This window comes from Lathyrus oleraceus, chromosome 5 (assembly GCF_024323335.1).
Source record: "Lathyrus oleraceus cultivar Zhongwan6 chromosome 5, CAAS_Psat_ZW6_1.0, whole genome shotgun sequence".
Lineage (NCBI taxonomy): Eukaryota > Viridiplantae > Streptophyta > Magnoliopsida > Fabales > Fabaceae > Lathyrus > Lathyrus oleraceus.
In genome coordinates, this window is record NC_066583.1 from 367,096,683 (window position 1) to 367,114,511 (window position 17,829).

At 34.3% G+C, this 17,829-nt stretch overlaps 2 protein-coding genes and 1 long non-coding RNA gene across 3 annotated transcripts; 1 reads left to right on the forward strand and 2 right to left on the reverse strand.

Moving 5' to 3' along the window:
* Positions 1–855: 855 nt before the first annotated feature.
* LOC127084757 (cytochrome P450 71D9) lies at positions 856–4,218 on the forward strand. Its single transcript, XM_051025262.1, has 3 exons — positions 856–1,024; positions 2,280–3,368; positions 3,467–4,218. Exons 2-3 carry the CDS (start codon positions 2,466–2,468, stop codon positions 4,088–4,090), a joined length of 1,527 nt encoding a protein of 508 aa, XP_050881219.1. The 5' UTR covers positions 856–1,024; positions 2,280–2,465; the 3' UTR covers positions 4,091–4,218.
* On the reverse strand, positions 2,243–4,596 carry LOC127084759 (uncharacterized). The gene is made up of 2 exons (XR_007788783.1): positions 4,403–4,596; positions 2,243–2,273 (listed from the first exon to the last, which is right to left on the reverse strand). It is a non-coding gene; the product is annotated as an uncharacterized LOC127084759 (long non-coding RNA).
* Positions 4,597–10,520: 5,924 nt separating this feature from the next.
* On the reverse strand, positions 10,521–12,519 carry LOC127084758 (cytochrome P450 71D9). Its single transcript, XM_051025263.1, has 2 exons — positions 11,501–12,519; positions 10,521–11,363 (listed from the first exon to the last, which is right to left on the reverse strand). The coding sequence occupies exons 1-2, from the start codon at positions 12,398–12,400 to the stop codon at positions 10,740–10,742; spliced, it is 1,524 nt and encodes a 507-aa protein (XP_050881220.1). The 5' UTR covers positions 12,401–12,519; the 3' UTR covers positions 10,521–10,739.
* Positions 12,520–17,829: the final 5,310 nt, after the last annotated feature.

Consider the following 17,829-nt stretch of genomic DNA (forward strand, 5'->3'; position numbering starts at 1 on the left):
TTTCTTCATTTTAAAAAAAATTAGATGAGAAGAGTCTGTTAGATGAGAAGAGTCTGTTGTGGGGTATGTAAACTTGCTAAACATAACTGTGTCTTTTATCCAGTCAACAATAAATGAGTATTTCCATTTTGTTTAATCCATACTGCCATGCCATATGAGGTCCATCTAATGTTCCAAATATATCAGGTGATTTTGAATTATATTTCTATTGATGATTGCATTTGGTTAATTGGATCTACCTACTAAAACAAAAATCTAAAGTTAGTGTTGTATTTCTCTGCTTTTTCTTCATGGTCAAAAATCAATTTGGCGTGAGTATTAAGAGAATTAAATCCGGTAATTCTAAAAATTACTTTAACCATAATCTTAATAATTTTGTAAAAAAGTACCATTCATGGAATTGTTGAAATAAAAATAGCCACTTGTCTGACCAAACATGTACTACGATATTCTAAAATAAGGTCTCTAAAAAATATTGAAATGAGTTGTTTTTAACTGCATTATATCTTATAAATTGTTTATCTTTTATTGTTTTATCCTCACTCTACTCCCATGTGCCCACCAACGTTAATCTCACTCCTTGATACTCCCATGTGCCCACCAACGTTAACCTCACTCCTTGATACTCCCATGTGCCCACCAACGTTAATCTCACTCCTTGATACTCCCATGTGCCCACCACCATTAATCTCACTCCTTGAATAATTTAGTAAGCATTGTTAGAGAAAATTGAAACAAGTCATTGACTTGGAGATGAAGGCAACGAAAAAGAAATATTTTAAAATTCACCTCTTTACCAAATAGAAAGAAACTTATAAGGTATAAAATGAGTATATACATGGGAAAATACAAGGTAGATAGATCCATTGAGAGGTGAATGACAAGATTGGTTGCTAAGGGATATAAATCTTTAGCAAGAGATTGACAAAACAACATGCATGCCTGCAAATAGTCCGATTGATCCCAATCTAAAGTTGGAGAACATTGAAGAAAATATTACAGCGGATAAGGAGATGTATCAAAGGTTAGTCACTAAACTTATATATCTATCACATATTAGATCATCTGATGTTGCTTTTGTTGTGAGCTTAATCAACTTATTATGCACCAACCAACAAATATTTATGTAGAAGTTGTGCTCTTAATTGTGCAATATTTGAAAGAAATAGGAAAAGAAATTCTTTTTTGAATGGAATGGAAGTGTAGATCTGAAAGCATATACTCACGTCGACCATGCGAGACCAACAGCCGGTAGGAGTTCAAATACAAGATATTTTATTTTTCTGTGTGAGAATCTTTTAAATTGGAAGAATATAAAACAAAGTGTGATATATAGATTTAGTGTTAAATGAGTGTTCAGGACAATGACACAAAATATGCAAGCTCATATGGCTGAAAATGATCTTAGAAGATTTGAAAATAAAAATGTTTGAATAATTAAAATTTTATTATGATAATAAATTTACTATATCAACATGGTTTTCAGTCCATTGCAACATGATAGAATCAAACATATAAACATATTGATTTAGACAAACACTTCATCGAAGAAAACGAAAAGTTAAATATTGATCTTACTTACGTTTCATATATCTCTTTTCAATACAATCTTGCGGGTCTAATAACTAAATAAATGAACAATAATTACTTTGAAAAGATTGTTTTCAAGATTCACCCAATTGAGAGAGAATGGTGTCACTATATCAAAACAAATCTAAACAATAAACACTCAATCCGGCAACTCCAACTCTAATTGGAATGGACTATGGTAACACAACTTTAATCAAAAACAAAATTGCAGAAACTTTTTTGTTGTTAACTATAGGTGGCAAATATTTGAGGCAAGCAAACAAGAAACTTTTTGTTAACTAACTAAAGATGCTCATGAAGAGTAGCAAATGCAAACCTTGTACATTCTCTCAACATTTCTCACACTTCTAAAAAAAGTTAAAGATGCGTCAAAACATTTATGATGAATAAAGAAATCACCTTTTTAAATTTGTTTAATCATCACATATATTTTCTTTGGCCGGCTGTATAGAACAAGGATTCAACTTCTACCACAATGATGGTGACAATATAATATTCTAGATAGTAAGGATATGAAAAATTAGTAGCCTTTCAAAACTTATCTTGTTCCTTTCATTTTCGTCCGTTATATTATTGGACAAAGACATCATTCTCAAAGTCTTCTCTTTAGACAAGACAGTGATTTCATTGAACTCAACGGAACCTCTACATCTGTACTAATAAGTCACGTTCAACTGTTTAATCTGCAGATATAGATCCATTTTGGAGAAGAAGCCAAACATGTAAAGAAATCATATTAAACATATGGCAAATTGAAGATGATGACAGGAAATAGAACAAAACAAACAATGCACAAGGACACTATGGTCATAGAGAATGCTCAATGATGAATATATATATAGACACTAGCTAGAAAGATAAGGTGCATATTTGCCATGGCTCTACTAGTCCTCTACTCTGCATATCTTTTCTCCTTTATTCTCTTAGTCCTTATAGCGCAAAAGATAAGAAAGAAGAAAAACTACTCAACTTATAAGTTACCACGAGGACCTAGAAAGCTCCCGATTATAGGAAATATACACAATCTGTTAAGCTCTCAACCCCATCGGAAATTAAGAGACTTGGCCGACAAGTATGGACCTGTGATGCATCTTCAACTTGGAGAGGTTTCTACTATTGTCATTTCATCGCCCGAATGTGCCAAAGAGGTGATGAAAACCCATGATCTTAACTTTGCGTCAAGGCCTCATCTCCTAGCTTCAGAAATAATGTCTTACAATTCCACAAATATAGCTTTTGCTCCTTATGGTAGTTATTGGAGACAGTTACGAAAAATATGCACGTCAGAGCTTTTAAGCCCGAAACAGGTAAACTCGTTGCAACCGATTAGAGAAGAGGTGCTTTCCGATCTTGTCAAATGGATTGCTTCACAGAATGGATCGCCAATCAACCTCACCGAAGCTGTGATTTCTTCAATATACAGTCTTGTTTCGAAGTCTGCGTTTGGAAATAAATGCAAAGACCAAGAAAAATTTATATCAGTGGTGAAAGAATCTATAAAGGTTTCGGCGGGTTTTGATCTGGGAGATTTGTTTCCTTCTGCTAAATGGATACAACGTGTTACTGGTTTGAGGCCTAAGCTTGAGAGCTATCAGCGGCAAACCGATCAGATATTTGAAAACATTATCAATGAGCATAAAGGGGAAACTTACTCAAAAGCCAGAGATGATCAAGGTGATCCGGAAGAAGAAGATCTCGTAGACGTTCTCTTAAAATATGAGGATGGTAGCAACAAGGATTTCTCCTTAACAAAAGACAATATCAAAGCAATAATCATGGTAGGCATATTAACTTTTTTGAATTCTCTCTATCACTACATGAATTTCTCTTCAAATATTATTAGATAAGCTTGAACGTATTGATCGCGACTTTTCAGGACGTTTTTGGGGCTGGAAGTGAGACATCAACAACCACCATAGATTGGGCCATGATAGAATTAGTAAGGGATCCAAGAATAATGAAGAAAGCACAAGCTGAGGTGAGAGAGGTTTTCAAAACGAAAGGAAGGGTTGACGAAAATTACATCAACGAACTCGATTATTTGAAATCAATTGTCAAAGAAACATTAAGGCTACATCCTCCAGCACCTCTTTTGCTACCAAGAGAATGTGGTCAAGCATGTGAGATAAACGGCTTTCACATACCGATCAAGACTAAGGTGATAATCAATGCTTGGGCTATTGCGAGAGATCCAAACTACTGGACTGAACCAGAGAGGTTTTATCCGGAGAGATTCATTGACAGTACTATTGACCATAAAGGGAGTAATTTTGAGTACATTCCTTTTGGTTCTGGAAGAAGAATATGCCCAGGGATCACATTTGGTTTGAGAAATATTGAACTAGCCCTTGCAATGTTGTTGTATCATTTTGACTGGAAGCTTCCCAGTGGAACCAAAAGTGAAGAACTGGACATGACTGAGCAATTTGGAGTCACTGTGAGAAGAAAAGATGATCTTTTATTGTTGCCTTTTGTTTATCATCCTTTGAATGTCACATGAGTTTCACAAGAAGAAACTGAAATCTATGGCAATGTACTGAAACGATACCTTCTGTTAGTATTAAATAAGTGGGCTATGTTTGGATATAAGAGTTGAAATAAATGAAAATTATGCTACTTTACAAAGTTTCTTATGCTCAATATTAAATTTTTCATGTAACTAAATATCAGTTTCTCTTTTATACACCATAAATGTGATTTCATCAAGTCATGTAACTAAATATCTTACTTGATATGGTACAATAACTATTTCAAAAAACACCAAAATCAGAACGAAATTGAACAGGATATAAAAGTTACAAAGTGTACTTACAAAAAACACATGATCGTTAGTGATTCATTTGAGTGCTGCATTTCATCAAACACCTCAAAAGCAGCTTTGTGAACCGCAGATTTGAGAAATATTAGAGATAAGGATTATCTATGCATGATCTTAGAGGGTGTGTGGTTTCAGTACATGTTTCAGAACTGTATTTCAATCAAAAATTGATTATAATTTGACTATGGCTCAAAAACTATTTTGTTATACAAATTTGATTTTAAATTAATTGTTTTCTTAAAATCATTTTAAATAGAATATTTATCAATTTAGATGAAAATCCGGTTTTTATATTTAAAAAATTTGGTAAATTTTTTAAAAACCATTATAATTATTTTTAAAAAAACTATTTTTTAGAACATTTTTTATTATTCATATTTTTATCAAAATTTAATTATTAAAAATTAATGATTATAGGTTTTAACAAAATTCATAGTATAAAAATATTGGAAATCTAAATTTGGTGGAGTGATATAAGGTTGGGACTAGAGAGGATAAATTTTGCAACTAACTATTTTCATTTGTGACTAAAATTTAATCATTAGTGGTCAAATTTTGTAAAAATTTAAATTAAAAAAATAATTAACGAAATATAAAATTAAATTGAAATAATAGATTTTTAATTTTAGGTTTTTGTAAAGGATTGTAACCTATCTAAAAATGAAATATAGATGGATCCTAAACCATTTGTAAATAAATGATAACCATATAATAATATTCAGATATTTAAAATGGATTTGAATCAGGTCCCGTCAACGAATATTTTGCACATCTCTGGTTAAAGAATCTAAAATATAGAGTCGATATATTTTAGAAGGTTCCAATGTTATCGTTCATTCATCATTAATTAGTGAAATTTTTTATGACAAAAACAAAAAATGAGATTTGAGGTTAAGACATATGCTTGGAGGTTTTCAGGGCATTTTAATGAGTTTTGCAGAAGACAAGGGATAAAAATGCATGTGATCATTGAGTTGTCATTGAGTTTCTAGGGTAAGGTTGGTGCAGAAACAACTTACTTGGTCGGCATGTGTTCATTTACAAGAATAAACTTTCAACACCTATGGTGGCTCGTAGTAGGAAACCTGAAAACTAATCTTATTCAAAGGTCTCCAAAGCTTTTTCTATTGTGCAAATCAAGCAAATTCAGCTTTATGGTAAAGTTATGGATTGTGTCTTAGGTTATCCAAGAGGTTGGAAGAGTTATGAGTTATTGGGAGTGAAACCTAAAATATTGAAGTTCATCAATGGCATATGTATTACTTTTTGTGAGTCCCATAAGGGGAAGATGAGTAAAGATCTATAGATGAATCTTGTAAAAACTATGGTGGAGAAAACTCATTTTGAGGTGAAGTTTCCTATTATATAAACTATTAGCAGTGATAAAACAACTACACAATTATATAATTATCATTTGACTCATGAAGGGTTGCAAAATGCAGAAATAGGAACCTTCAAAGACACATTCGAAAGCAAGGAGGGTCAAAGATGGTTGAAGAATTGTTTCATTCGAGAAACAGAAATAGATGAAGTTGGAAAACTTATGATCTTGAAATATGGTTTTGATCTCCTTTACGGTGGTGCAGGGTAGACCTGCATGATTAGCATTCTGACGCCCAAGTCAATTCAGGATTCAAGATGAGTATAGTGAAAATTAGAGATCAGAGATTATACCTTGTTCTTAACATGTGAACTGATTTTATACTTTGGATTAAATGGAGTGGATTTGAGAAGGATCGAGCCTTGGTCCATTGGGTATTTCGCCAGTTCAGAACAATTTCCCCTAAGGCTTTGTCGGGCACTGAAGGAGTCAAGGGAAGCCTTAAGTATCATTGAACGACTTCCATGACGTGATCCTATGTGGAATGGAACTGAAATGCTTTGGATCAGTTTTGAAAAAGTAGTGGGGGAACAGGAATATTTAATGCGGTTCCACCATTGAAATATTTCATCACCCTTTACTAACAGATGCAGTAACGTGACCGGTTAAGGTATGACACAAATTATAGAGTGCTTGAGTGTAGTCGAGTTGGCGTGTATCCATGAGTGGAAATCTAGTTGTTGATTTTGTGATCCTTTTGCACAGTTGGTCTGATCCTTTCAGTTGTTGTTCCTTATAAATAGGGTGAATTGATTATTTTGAAGTTTTTCACAACCTATAGCATTCAGACTTACGGTTACTTTCCAGAAAATGTCTTTGTTTCTTCTTCCCTGGGAAGATTAGTAGAAGTGATTTTCAGTGCTTTGTTTAAAGCTCTCTCCTTTCTTAGTCTTCTCCTGCTTCATCACCCTTACATAACCAGATATCATTCTAACACAAGCATTTATCTTCCATCGTTCCCTGTTTTCTAGTCAGGATGGACGATAATACGGTCGACCTAGTGATTGATTCTGAAGTTGAAACTTCATTTGCCCTTGCAATGGGGACCTCACCCGATTCTGATCTTTCTCCTCTTCGTAGTGATCACCTAGAACTAGAAATCATATCCATATCTGGAAATTTTGATTCATAATGGGTATCTAGGGATTTCTGGAGGAAGAAACTTCGTCATCTAGTTCATTAGCTGCCCCTTATATTAAATGTTGGCAGAGGAATAAATCGCGTTGAGGCCCTTGTCCCCTCCTCGTATCTTGTCGAAAAAGGAGGTATGAGCCAATTTGCAAAGGAAGGAATGCGCTAGAGATTACATTCAACTTTGTTTATAGGTCGATGGTTGTGAGCCTAGCGACGCTGATGTGTCGGTCCACTTGAATCTTTGAAGCTGGTCGATTATGTCAGAGTATAATTGGGTAGATGCAAAAGTAGCGGGAACTTTCTCAGTTTTGAGCACCGAGGTTAACGTAGACGCAACATGTATTTTGGTCGGCGACCCTTTGGAGTGGTTAACCCTTCCAGTGTTATGAGAAAAAAGGACATGTCGTTGTTTTGATGACTGTTAGCTCTTCTTAAGGAACTTTTTACTAGTAAAGCCTCACACGTCCACGACCCGTCTTTTTTTTTGTTACATCCCTGTCGATTCTCCTCGGTTATGGTGGATTTTATATCCAAAGTACTAGTCCAAGATCCAGTTTAACCGGGATGCCCTTTCCTATTGTACTAAGATAAGTTTCTCTCTTCAGACGAGGTGAGAATGGAGGAGGAAGTGCGGACTTTGTTTCAAGGCCTTGGTTATAAGGAAGGGTTCGACCCTGGTGAGGTATCCCCTACCGAAGTGAGAAAAAGATGGACTGACACTCATGTTGCCTTGAGTGCAATTAGTCAAAAGGAGAGGAAGAAGATTTTTGGTGAGAGCGGGATCTTCGTGCTTTTATTTTTGACATGCGTGATTCTGTTTTGCAGATAGCATGGACAAAGTAAGCAAGTTAAATATGTTCTACAACCTTACATATTCTCAAGGAGTTTAGGCTATGATGAATACTGAGACCACCACTTCTACACCTGCTCCTCAGACCACCATTATTCCAACTCTGATCCCTTCTCGTACCCCAGATTAGAGATTCTTACTTCTGCTCTCGAGGTGGAGCAACTTGCGGATATTGCGGCCAATTTATTAGTGAAAGAATTAACCCTCCTCCAATTTTGAAGAAGAAACAAGGATGAGTAACAACGATCCCCCTAGACTAAGGGTTCTCAAAAATGGGTTCATGTTGCTAAAGGCGGTGCTTCTAAGAAGAGACAAGGATAAGTAACAAACTCACCTCTCTCTCTCTCTCTCTTCACACACACACATACACACATATCTAACCTCACTCCTCTCGTACATCTAAAAATTCCTCTTATGAACCAATATCAGTCTGTCATTATCTCTAACTCAATCATTCCTACTAACACAAATTCTACCTTTAAAACCTCCAATAATATGTCACTATAATCTGAGACCTCCAATGATGTGTAACTATCACTTGCCAACTCGCATCAACCAACACTTTTTGTTGGTTTTGAAATGCCTCGTAGTCCTAATATTAGATGCCTATGTGTCTCTCAATGAACTCTTATCAAAGCTATATGTTCACACTAAGTCACTATCACGTTTCCCACACTTACCTGAATCACAAGCTACTCCCAATATTACCACTCATCCCATGTTGACTCGAGCAAAGATAGATCACTCTAAACATAAAGATATGTAGCTCTCACTGAGCCTACCTTAGTCAAGAAAACTTTGTCTAGTTGTCAATGAATTCAAGCTATATAACAAGAGTACAATGCCCAAATAAAAAACAAAGTTTGGACATTCACTACTCTACCTAGTCAAAGGAAAAATGTAGGTTGCATATGGGTTTTAAATATTAAAGAGAATCCTGATGAAATTTTCGATAAGTACAAAACATGTATGGTTACTAAAAACTTCCATCAACAACTTAACTTTGAATATAGTAAGACATTTTGTTATGTGGTCAAGCTTATAATAATAAGGGTTGTTCTTACCCTTGTTATCACACACAAATGGGAACTCCAATAGTTCAATATTAACAATGTATTTCTCAATGGTACTCTCCAATAGGAGGTTTACATGGTGCAACCTCATGACTTCACAAATTCTGATAAGACCCTTTTCTGCAAACTACATAAGGCGCTTTATGGCCTTAAACGATCACCAAGGTAGTGATATTAAAAGATTCACAAAGCCATGTTCCACTTTTGCTTTGTGTCAAGAAAATGTGATAATTCCTAATTCATATACTCTCATCACGGGATTATCATGTATGCATTTGCTTATGTTGATGACATTCTAATTATTGACCCATCCTTCAAACTAGGTCATGATATTATCAATAAAATCCACCTCAAATTTGCCTTGAAGAAGCTTGGTAGACTTGAATACTTTCTTGACATTAAAGTATGGTATCATGCTTAGGGATATGTTCTATTGTCTCAGTCTAAGTATACTAAGGATCTTCTAGCAAGAGCCAACATGTCTGCCAATGGAGCTCTCACACCAATGCTTATTAGTCTCAAACTTAGCAAATATGACTCGGGTGTCTTCTTAAATTCTCACCAATATAGTTCAATCTTTTGGGCTTTGAAATATGTTACCCTAACTAGGATTGACATGCATTCATTGTTAACCAAGTTTACTAATTCATGGTCTCGCATCTAACTACACATAGGCATATGCAGTTGTTAGAAGAATTCTAAGATATCTAAGAGACAAAGTCAACTATGGTCTCACCTTCCTTCCTTTCAAAGCTAATAAAAAATGATCTCTAAGAGCATATAATATATAGTGATAGTCATTAGACCGGTGACATTGATGATATAAGGTCTACATGTGAGTCATGTATCTTCTTTGGCCTAAATATAGTCTCATAGAGCTCCAAGAAGCTATCTCTTGTTCTTAGATCTATCGGAGATACTGAGTATTGAGCACTAGCACGTACAATTTTTAAATTGTTATGGCTACCGTGACCGAGACATTCATTTTGTAAGAAAAATAGTATAATCTAATAAACTAGTAGTTCAACATGTCTCTACTTCACTTCAAATTGCAAATACTCTTACCAAGCCTCTAGACTTTACATCATTTCGTGACCTTAGAGTCAAGCACTTTAAGCTTGAGAGGGAGTATTACAAATATCACTTACAGTAATGACAAGCCTTGGGTTTTTGATTAGTTGACTAACTCTATTTGTCAGTTAGAAGTTAGTTTTGACAGTTAGAAGTCAATCAACTTCCGGCTTCTTCATATATTACAAAGTATACCATTTGTAATATTTGAGCTTTGAATATGAGTTAGAGATTCGTCACATTAGGATAGCTTTAATAAAATGCAAATGCCAATATATAACATGCAAATTTTAATAAAAGATTCAATTTGAACTTTTTGTGTTCAATTCAACTACCATTTAATATTTTCATATGAGAAAATGCAATGATAGTCCATTATCTCCAATATTCCTCCAATTTGTGGTTCACAATGCTGCCTTTTAGGTGTTCGATGAAATGCAACAGCTGAATGAACACGATTCATCATGTGTTTTTGTAAGTATACTTTGTAACACTATTTGTTCTCTTCAATTTTGTAATTACGAATTATAATGTTTATAACTGCTGCCAAATAAGATATGTTAGATACATGATATGGTGAAATCACATTTATATTCTATGAAATAGAAATCAAAATAGAGTAGTATTTTATAAAAGGGTGATGGAAATGCTGCTAATTTAGGTGATTATAAGAATGACAGATGGATGCCTTTTAGGTAATTACTATGACAATGTTGATACTTTTACAAAAAGGCTTAGAGAATACATACTAGAAAACATGGTTAAGTTGCACAATCTTCATTTATTTTAACTCTTATGGCTTTCAGTTTCCTCATGTGAATCTCACTTAACATTCAAAGGATGATAAACAAAAGGGAACAGTAAAAGATCATCTTTTCTTCTCACTGTAATTCCGAATTGCTCTGTCATGTCTAGTTCTTCACTTTTGATTCCAATTGGTAGCTTCCAGTCAAAATGATACAACAACATTGCAAGGGTAAGGTCAATATTTCTCAAACCAAATGTGCTCCCTGGGCATATTCTTCTTCCAGCACCAAAAGGAATGTACTCAAAATTACTACCTTTATAGTCAATAGTTCTGTCAATGAATCTCTCTGGATAAAACCTCTCTGGCTCAGTCCAGTAGTTTGGATCTCTTGCAATTGTCCAAGCATTGATAATAACCTTACTCTTTATCGGTATGTGAAAGCCGTTTATCTCACATGCTTGACCACATTCTCTTGGTAGCAAAAGAGGTGCTGGAGGGTGTAGCCTTAATGTTTCCTTGACTACTGATTTCAAATAATTTAGTTCATTGAGGCAATTTTCATCAACCCTACCTTTCATTTTGAAGACCTCTCTCACCTCATCTTGTGCTTTCTTCATTATTCTTGGATCCCTTATCATTTCTGCCATTGCCCAATCTATGGTGCTTGCAGATGTCTCGCCTCCAGCACCGAAAACGTCCTGAAAAGTAGCCATCGATAAAGTCAAGCTAACCCAAGAATTTTAAAGTTAATCCAATGCTACAAAGTAGAGAAATCATTTAGAAAATATTTCATATGGAGATATAAGATGTGAGCATGCTTTAAATATTCACTTACAAGGATTATAGCCTTGATGTTGTTTTTTGTTAAGGAAAAATCCTTGTTGCTATAATCCTCATATTTTAAGAGAACGTCTACCAGATCTTCTTCTACTTCACCTTGTTCATCTTTGGCTTTTGTGTACTTTTCTCCTTTATGCTCATTGATAATGTTTTCAAATATCTGATCAGTTTGTCGATGATACCTCTCAAGCTTAGGCCTCAACCCAGTAACATGTTGAAGCCATTTAGCAGAAGGAAACAAATCTCCCAGGTCAAAACCTGCTGCAACCTTTATCAATTCTTTTACCACTGATATAAATTCTTCTTGGTCTTTGCATTTATTGCCAAAGGCGGCCCTCGAAACAATAGTGTATATTGAAGAAATTACAGCTTCAGTTAAATTGATTGGCGAACCATCCTGCGAAGCAATCCATTTGACAAGGTTGGAAAGCACATCTTCTCTAATTGATTGGTACGAATTTACTCTTTTTAGGCTTAAAAGTTCCAATGTGCATATTTTTCGTAATTCTCTCCAATAACTACCATACGGAGCAAAAGCTATATTTGTGGAATTGTAAGACATTATTTCTGAAGCTAGGAGACAAGGCCTTGACGCAAAGTTAATATCATGGGTTTTCATTACCTCTTTGGCACATACGGGCGATGAAATCACAATAGTCGAAACCTCTCCAAGTTGAAGATGCATCACAGGTCCATATATTTTGGCCAAATCTCTTAATTTCCGATGGGGTTGAGAGCTTAACAGATTATATATATTTCCTATAACAGGTAGCTTTCTAGGTCCTGGTGGTATGTTATAAATTGAATAACCTTTCTTGTTTCTCATCTTTTGAACCATAAAGGTTAAGAGGACAAAGGAGAAAAGATATGCAGAGTAGAGGAATAATAGAGCCATGGCAAATAAACTTAGTATGACTCATATCCTACCAGCTGGTGTATATATAGGGAGGCTCTATGGTACATTATTCCTGTTTTCTGAATTTTTTTATTTTAAGATATTTAAACATGGATGTAGAAAACTTGGATTTTTGAACTCTCTTTTTATAAGTTGTGAAACTTTTAATATGTTGGCTCCACTCTGCACACATTATTTTAGACCCTTAAATATGTTGGCTCCACTCTCCACACATTATTTTAGACCCTTAAATATGTTGGCTCCACCATGAACACATTATTGAGTACTTTACCAAACCATAGGGTGCTTGTACATTTCTTGTTTCGTTTTATGCCCTATGATCATCTTCACTTTGTCCTATGTTTCATATAATTTATTTTTTACTATATTATTCTTAACAGTAAATTATATGATCTTTGATATAACATGATAAAAGTTGATCCATATAGCCGACCATATTTAGTGGGATAAAGCTCGGATGCTATTGTTCTTGTAATAGTAAATTATATTCGTGCTTTTAGCTCAAAGGTTCATTAGGTTAGAATAGTCTACATAAAAAAAATAGTGCTTGTGCATTATTCATATTTGAAATATATTATTTATCAATTTTTAAATGGTATCAGAGCTCTCGATTTTGAAGGCCTCCTACCGTTTAAACTTTAGTCGCCGTCATTGCGGTTTCCTTTGTTTTTCAGCTTTTATTGTGGCACTATCTTTTGTCCGTCTTCGTTGCGGTTTATTTTATCTCTCCACCTTAATTGCAGGTTTTTTGATATCTAGAAAACACTTTTCATCAGGAAACATTGTTTACTTTGGGCACTGTTGATCAATTTTTTTCAAATAAAAAATCAATGGAAACTTGCAAGTTGCTTTACTATTGTTTGCTAGTCTATTTTAGTTTATTGAGACAGAGTTGCATGACATCCATCAATAAATTGTTTATCTTCTATTATCGTTGCCTCCAAAACTCCTATCAAAATCATACCCCATGACGTGCTTACTCCATGAATCTCACTTCCAAAATACTTGGGTGTACTTTGTTTTTTCATATGCGTTTTGATGGTAGAGGAAAACTTAATCTTAAAATATCAAAATGCATCTCTATAGGATATTCTTCCACCCAATATGGGCACAAATCTTATTGTTCTCCATCTCTTAAATTAGTTGTCTCTCTAGATTTCACCTTCCATAAACAAGAAAGTTTCTTCCTTCAATCTCATCATAGGGGGAAATGAAAGTAAAGAAGATGAGTTTCTTCTACTTTCTGATCTTACTCTCAGACCAAAAATTAAAACTCAAATTAGTGGTAACAAAGTTGAGACTGATCTTATTCTCAAACCAAAAGTTAAAACTCAAATTAGTGGTAACAAAGTTGAGACTGAAATTGATTCAATAAATAGAAATGTTGAAATTGATGTAAAATATGGGAACAATTTAGTATATATAAGAAATAAGATCATTCCTAAATCTCCTCATATTCAAAAGTCCACTCCGAGATTATATGAGGTAACTTTCCTTGACCTTTCAAGCTCTAGTGATTCATCTTTGAATTTTCTCGCAAATAGGAACCATAATCCAGCTCACTATCACCACCTCACTATAAATACTTATATCTTCCAATTACCTTTGATACCAGAACATGTACCAAAATGTCGCTTTACCCTTTATCTAGCTAGCTAAATTTTGAACATTTTTCCCACCCATATAACTTTCCTCGCAAGTCTAAACATTATAACTATACCTCTTCACCTAAGGAATTATCTAATAGAAAATGCAAACAATCCCTGGACTTATACGAATAGCACTTGGGAATTCGTTTATTTACTAAATAAAAAGAAACATGCAAAGTGAAAATGGATATACACTATAAAGTACAAGACTTGTGGATATATTAAGAGATATAAGACAAAATTGATTGCCAAAGGATACACTCAAACTTATAAAGTAGATTACTGAGACACATCCACTCTAATTTAAATTTACACCAATTTGATGTGAAAAGTGTCTTCTTTCATGTAGAAATTTAAGAAAAGATCTACGTTGATGTACTCTTAAACATACTGCCACTAACGTTATGTGCAAGTTTACAAAAAGATTTAAATGATTTAAAATAATCACCACAAACATCGATTGGAAAATTCATCAAAATTATGGTAGGTTTAGACTTCTAACAAAGTTAAAGAGATCTTACTCTATTTGTCAAGTATCCTGAGAGACAAAAGAGTAACAGTATTGCTGATTGAAGAATTTATGCTTTTACAAAATTAAATTTCTGCCCAAAATTAAATTTTAAAAACTTGGATATTTGAAACTAGACTAAAGGGTCCTATTTATATTGATCAAATTTGTACTGGGGTGTCACAAATCATGTAGGAGATGGTGGAGATAATGTGAAAATTGAATTGTTGAGTATGGAAACGTGTCGTGAAATTTTGAGCTTTAACACCATGACGGGCTTCATGGTGCTGACGCCTTGTCCGTCATGAGTCAGGGGAGGATGACGTGCGTCATCGAGATGACGACCCACCCGTCATCCAGTTGGCGCACAAATTTTTTAGTTTTTGTCCTTTAGCAGTGATGGTCTTGTACTTGCCACGTCATGACGGGCGTCATGCTGGTAGTGGACCCATCATGACAATGCATAATGCCTATTTCGCTCCCTTTTTGTCGTTTCACATCATTTTCTCGCGCTGACACTCCTACAAGTAAAGTACCTGAAACATACACCAAATATAAATAGAAAACCATAAAAAGGAATATAAAATGACATAAATTAATATGTGAATCGAGTAAAAAATATAATATTTTTCTGAGTTATCAATGTATGTGAGCTATATTATACTGAGAGAGCAACAATTGTTAAACGAACACTTAATTAAGGAATTTGAGATTAAATCTTTGCACAAATCAAACTATTTTATGTGAATTGAAACTGATTACCCTATAAAAGAAATCTTCATACATTATTGATCTTCTCAAAAAGCAAGACACTAAATGTAAAGTTGAGGAGAAAAAAAATTTTGTGGTTAATAAGAAAATGTTGTTTTCGTTGTTTTATCAAAAATAAAAAGTTACTTTTGTTGTAACCTTAGTCAACAAATTCATGTACCAACTAAAATAGATTGCCACTTCTAGAGATAAAAAGAATAACAAGAACCAAAAAATAAAATAAATAATATTTGCAAAAACTAAAAGAAAAAAAAATAATTATAAAAACAAAAACAAAAACTATATATATATATATATATATATATATATATATATATATATATATATATATATATATATATATATATATATATATATATATATATATATATATATTTTGTAGGGACAATTATATATTTAAGTCATTATACTATTACTAACATGTAGCCTAACTAAAAAAATATTTATAATATGCTGTAAGCATCATTTTTTTAATAATCAAATATAACCTTTTATTTCTTTTGTGTTTTGATTAAGTTGGGATTTGTCTTTTTGTTATTATATTTTGAATTTTTTATCAAAATATCCCTAATTTTCAAAAAAAAAATCCAAAATAATTTTGTTTTCAAAAAAAATCCTAAACTATCTCACTTTTAGGAGGAGGCGTCAATCCAATTGGCGTCTCCTCTTAAAATTAGAGTGGAGACGTCAATTGGATTGACTATGGTACATGGTGTAGCCATTTCAATTGGCGCTCATGTGTATGTTTTGAAAGGAGACGTCAATTGGATTGACACCTCAATGTATTTTGTAAATTTTTTTTGTTATAAATAGAGGTGTTGTGTGAATCATTTTTCCACATCTCATTTCATCATTTTGCAATCATGTTTGGTGTTCGTCGCCGCTATGGAAAAGTGGTTTATTCGAGAGACAAACCTCTGATGTTGATGCTCTTCTGGAACATCACTACTTTTGATCAACTGAAGAGAGAGCTGGTTCGTTGGTTAGATGGGAAAATACCAGAAGGGAAAATAATTAGAAGTATTGAGAGACTCGACAGTATCTTTGGTTGGGTGCGAATGAAAATTGATAAGGATGCAGGATGCTAGGGAAATGATGTTCGGACGAGATGACATCACTTTGATTGTTGTAATCAGTTAGAAATATTATGTTTTCAGTTTGCTTATGTTGTAGTGATGTTTGTTGTGAACCTCGTTGTAACAAAAACTTAATGATATATAAAAATTGAAGGTTACAAAAATCTAATGTTACAAAAAGATTATGACTCAGATGATGCTTCTCGATTGGGACAGTTATTCTTATTGTGTCCTGGTTGACGATAGATACTATATAGTCTTATCATTTTATCTGTCGTATCCATTTCTGTCCTGATACGTGTGTTGTTTGACCGTTCTTTTTTCTTTCTACGCATCTCGTCGTTGTGCCAAACTATGTCACCTTCATATGGAGGCAAGTATTCCTCCATTGGTAGCACCGAGAAGCTTTTATTATAGACATTCATGACAGTGATGGCCTTGTAAACATCATATAGATGGTTGTAAGCGTCATGGCGAGTATGTGCGCATGCTGCAATGACATGGGAGAAAGGAATGCGGAAGGCCTGAAATTTTCCACAGTCGCACCAACTTCTGTTTAGTTTGACAACATAAGCTAAATTTGGTCTCCCCTTATTGTGGTCCATTATTTCCTGCACGCTGAAATTTTGCCTATGACGGTCAAAGACTGTTACAGCGTGTGTGCTAGCTTTGATGCTCTCCTCTTTCATGACTTTCATGCAACACTCACTGAATATTTTCCTAGACATTAACACTGCACTCCATCTTCCACCTCTGGTTGCGAAGGTAGAAGCCAACCTATAATAGGTTTATCTGCCCAAGGTGGTTATTGGCAGATTTTTAATGCCTTTGAATACGTCGTTCATGTATTCCACAAGGTTTGTTGTCATGTGGCCCCATCGACAACCTCCGTCAAATGCCATTGTCCACTGCTTTACTGGTATGTTATTCAGCCATCTTCCTGCATCTTCATTAGATAGTCTAATTTCATCACGGTAATATTGAAATGACGGCTGAGTTAGAGCATACCCAGCATTCACCACTTTCTTGTGAAGGTTCTTATCTTTTATTACACGCATGAAGTTTTGTGCAATATGTCTAATGCAATAGACATGGGTAGAAGGAGGATCATGTCATCCGTTGTCATGGTTATTGTAAGCACTCTCAATGGCAGCATGTCTATCAGAAATCAAACAGAGATTGGCTCGTGGAGCCACATGCGTTCTGAGATGTCGAAGAAAGAAACCCCAACCACCAGTAGTTTCACCTTCAACCAGAGCAAAGGAAATGGGAAAGACATTGTTGTTGTCGTCTTGTGCAACCGCCATAAGCAAAGTACCCTTGTATTTTTCGTATAACCATGTTCCATCAATTTGAATAATAGGTTTGCTGAATGCAAAACCTTTGATGCATGGGTCAAACGCC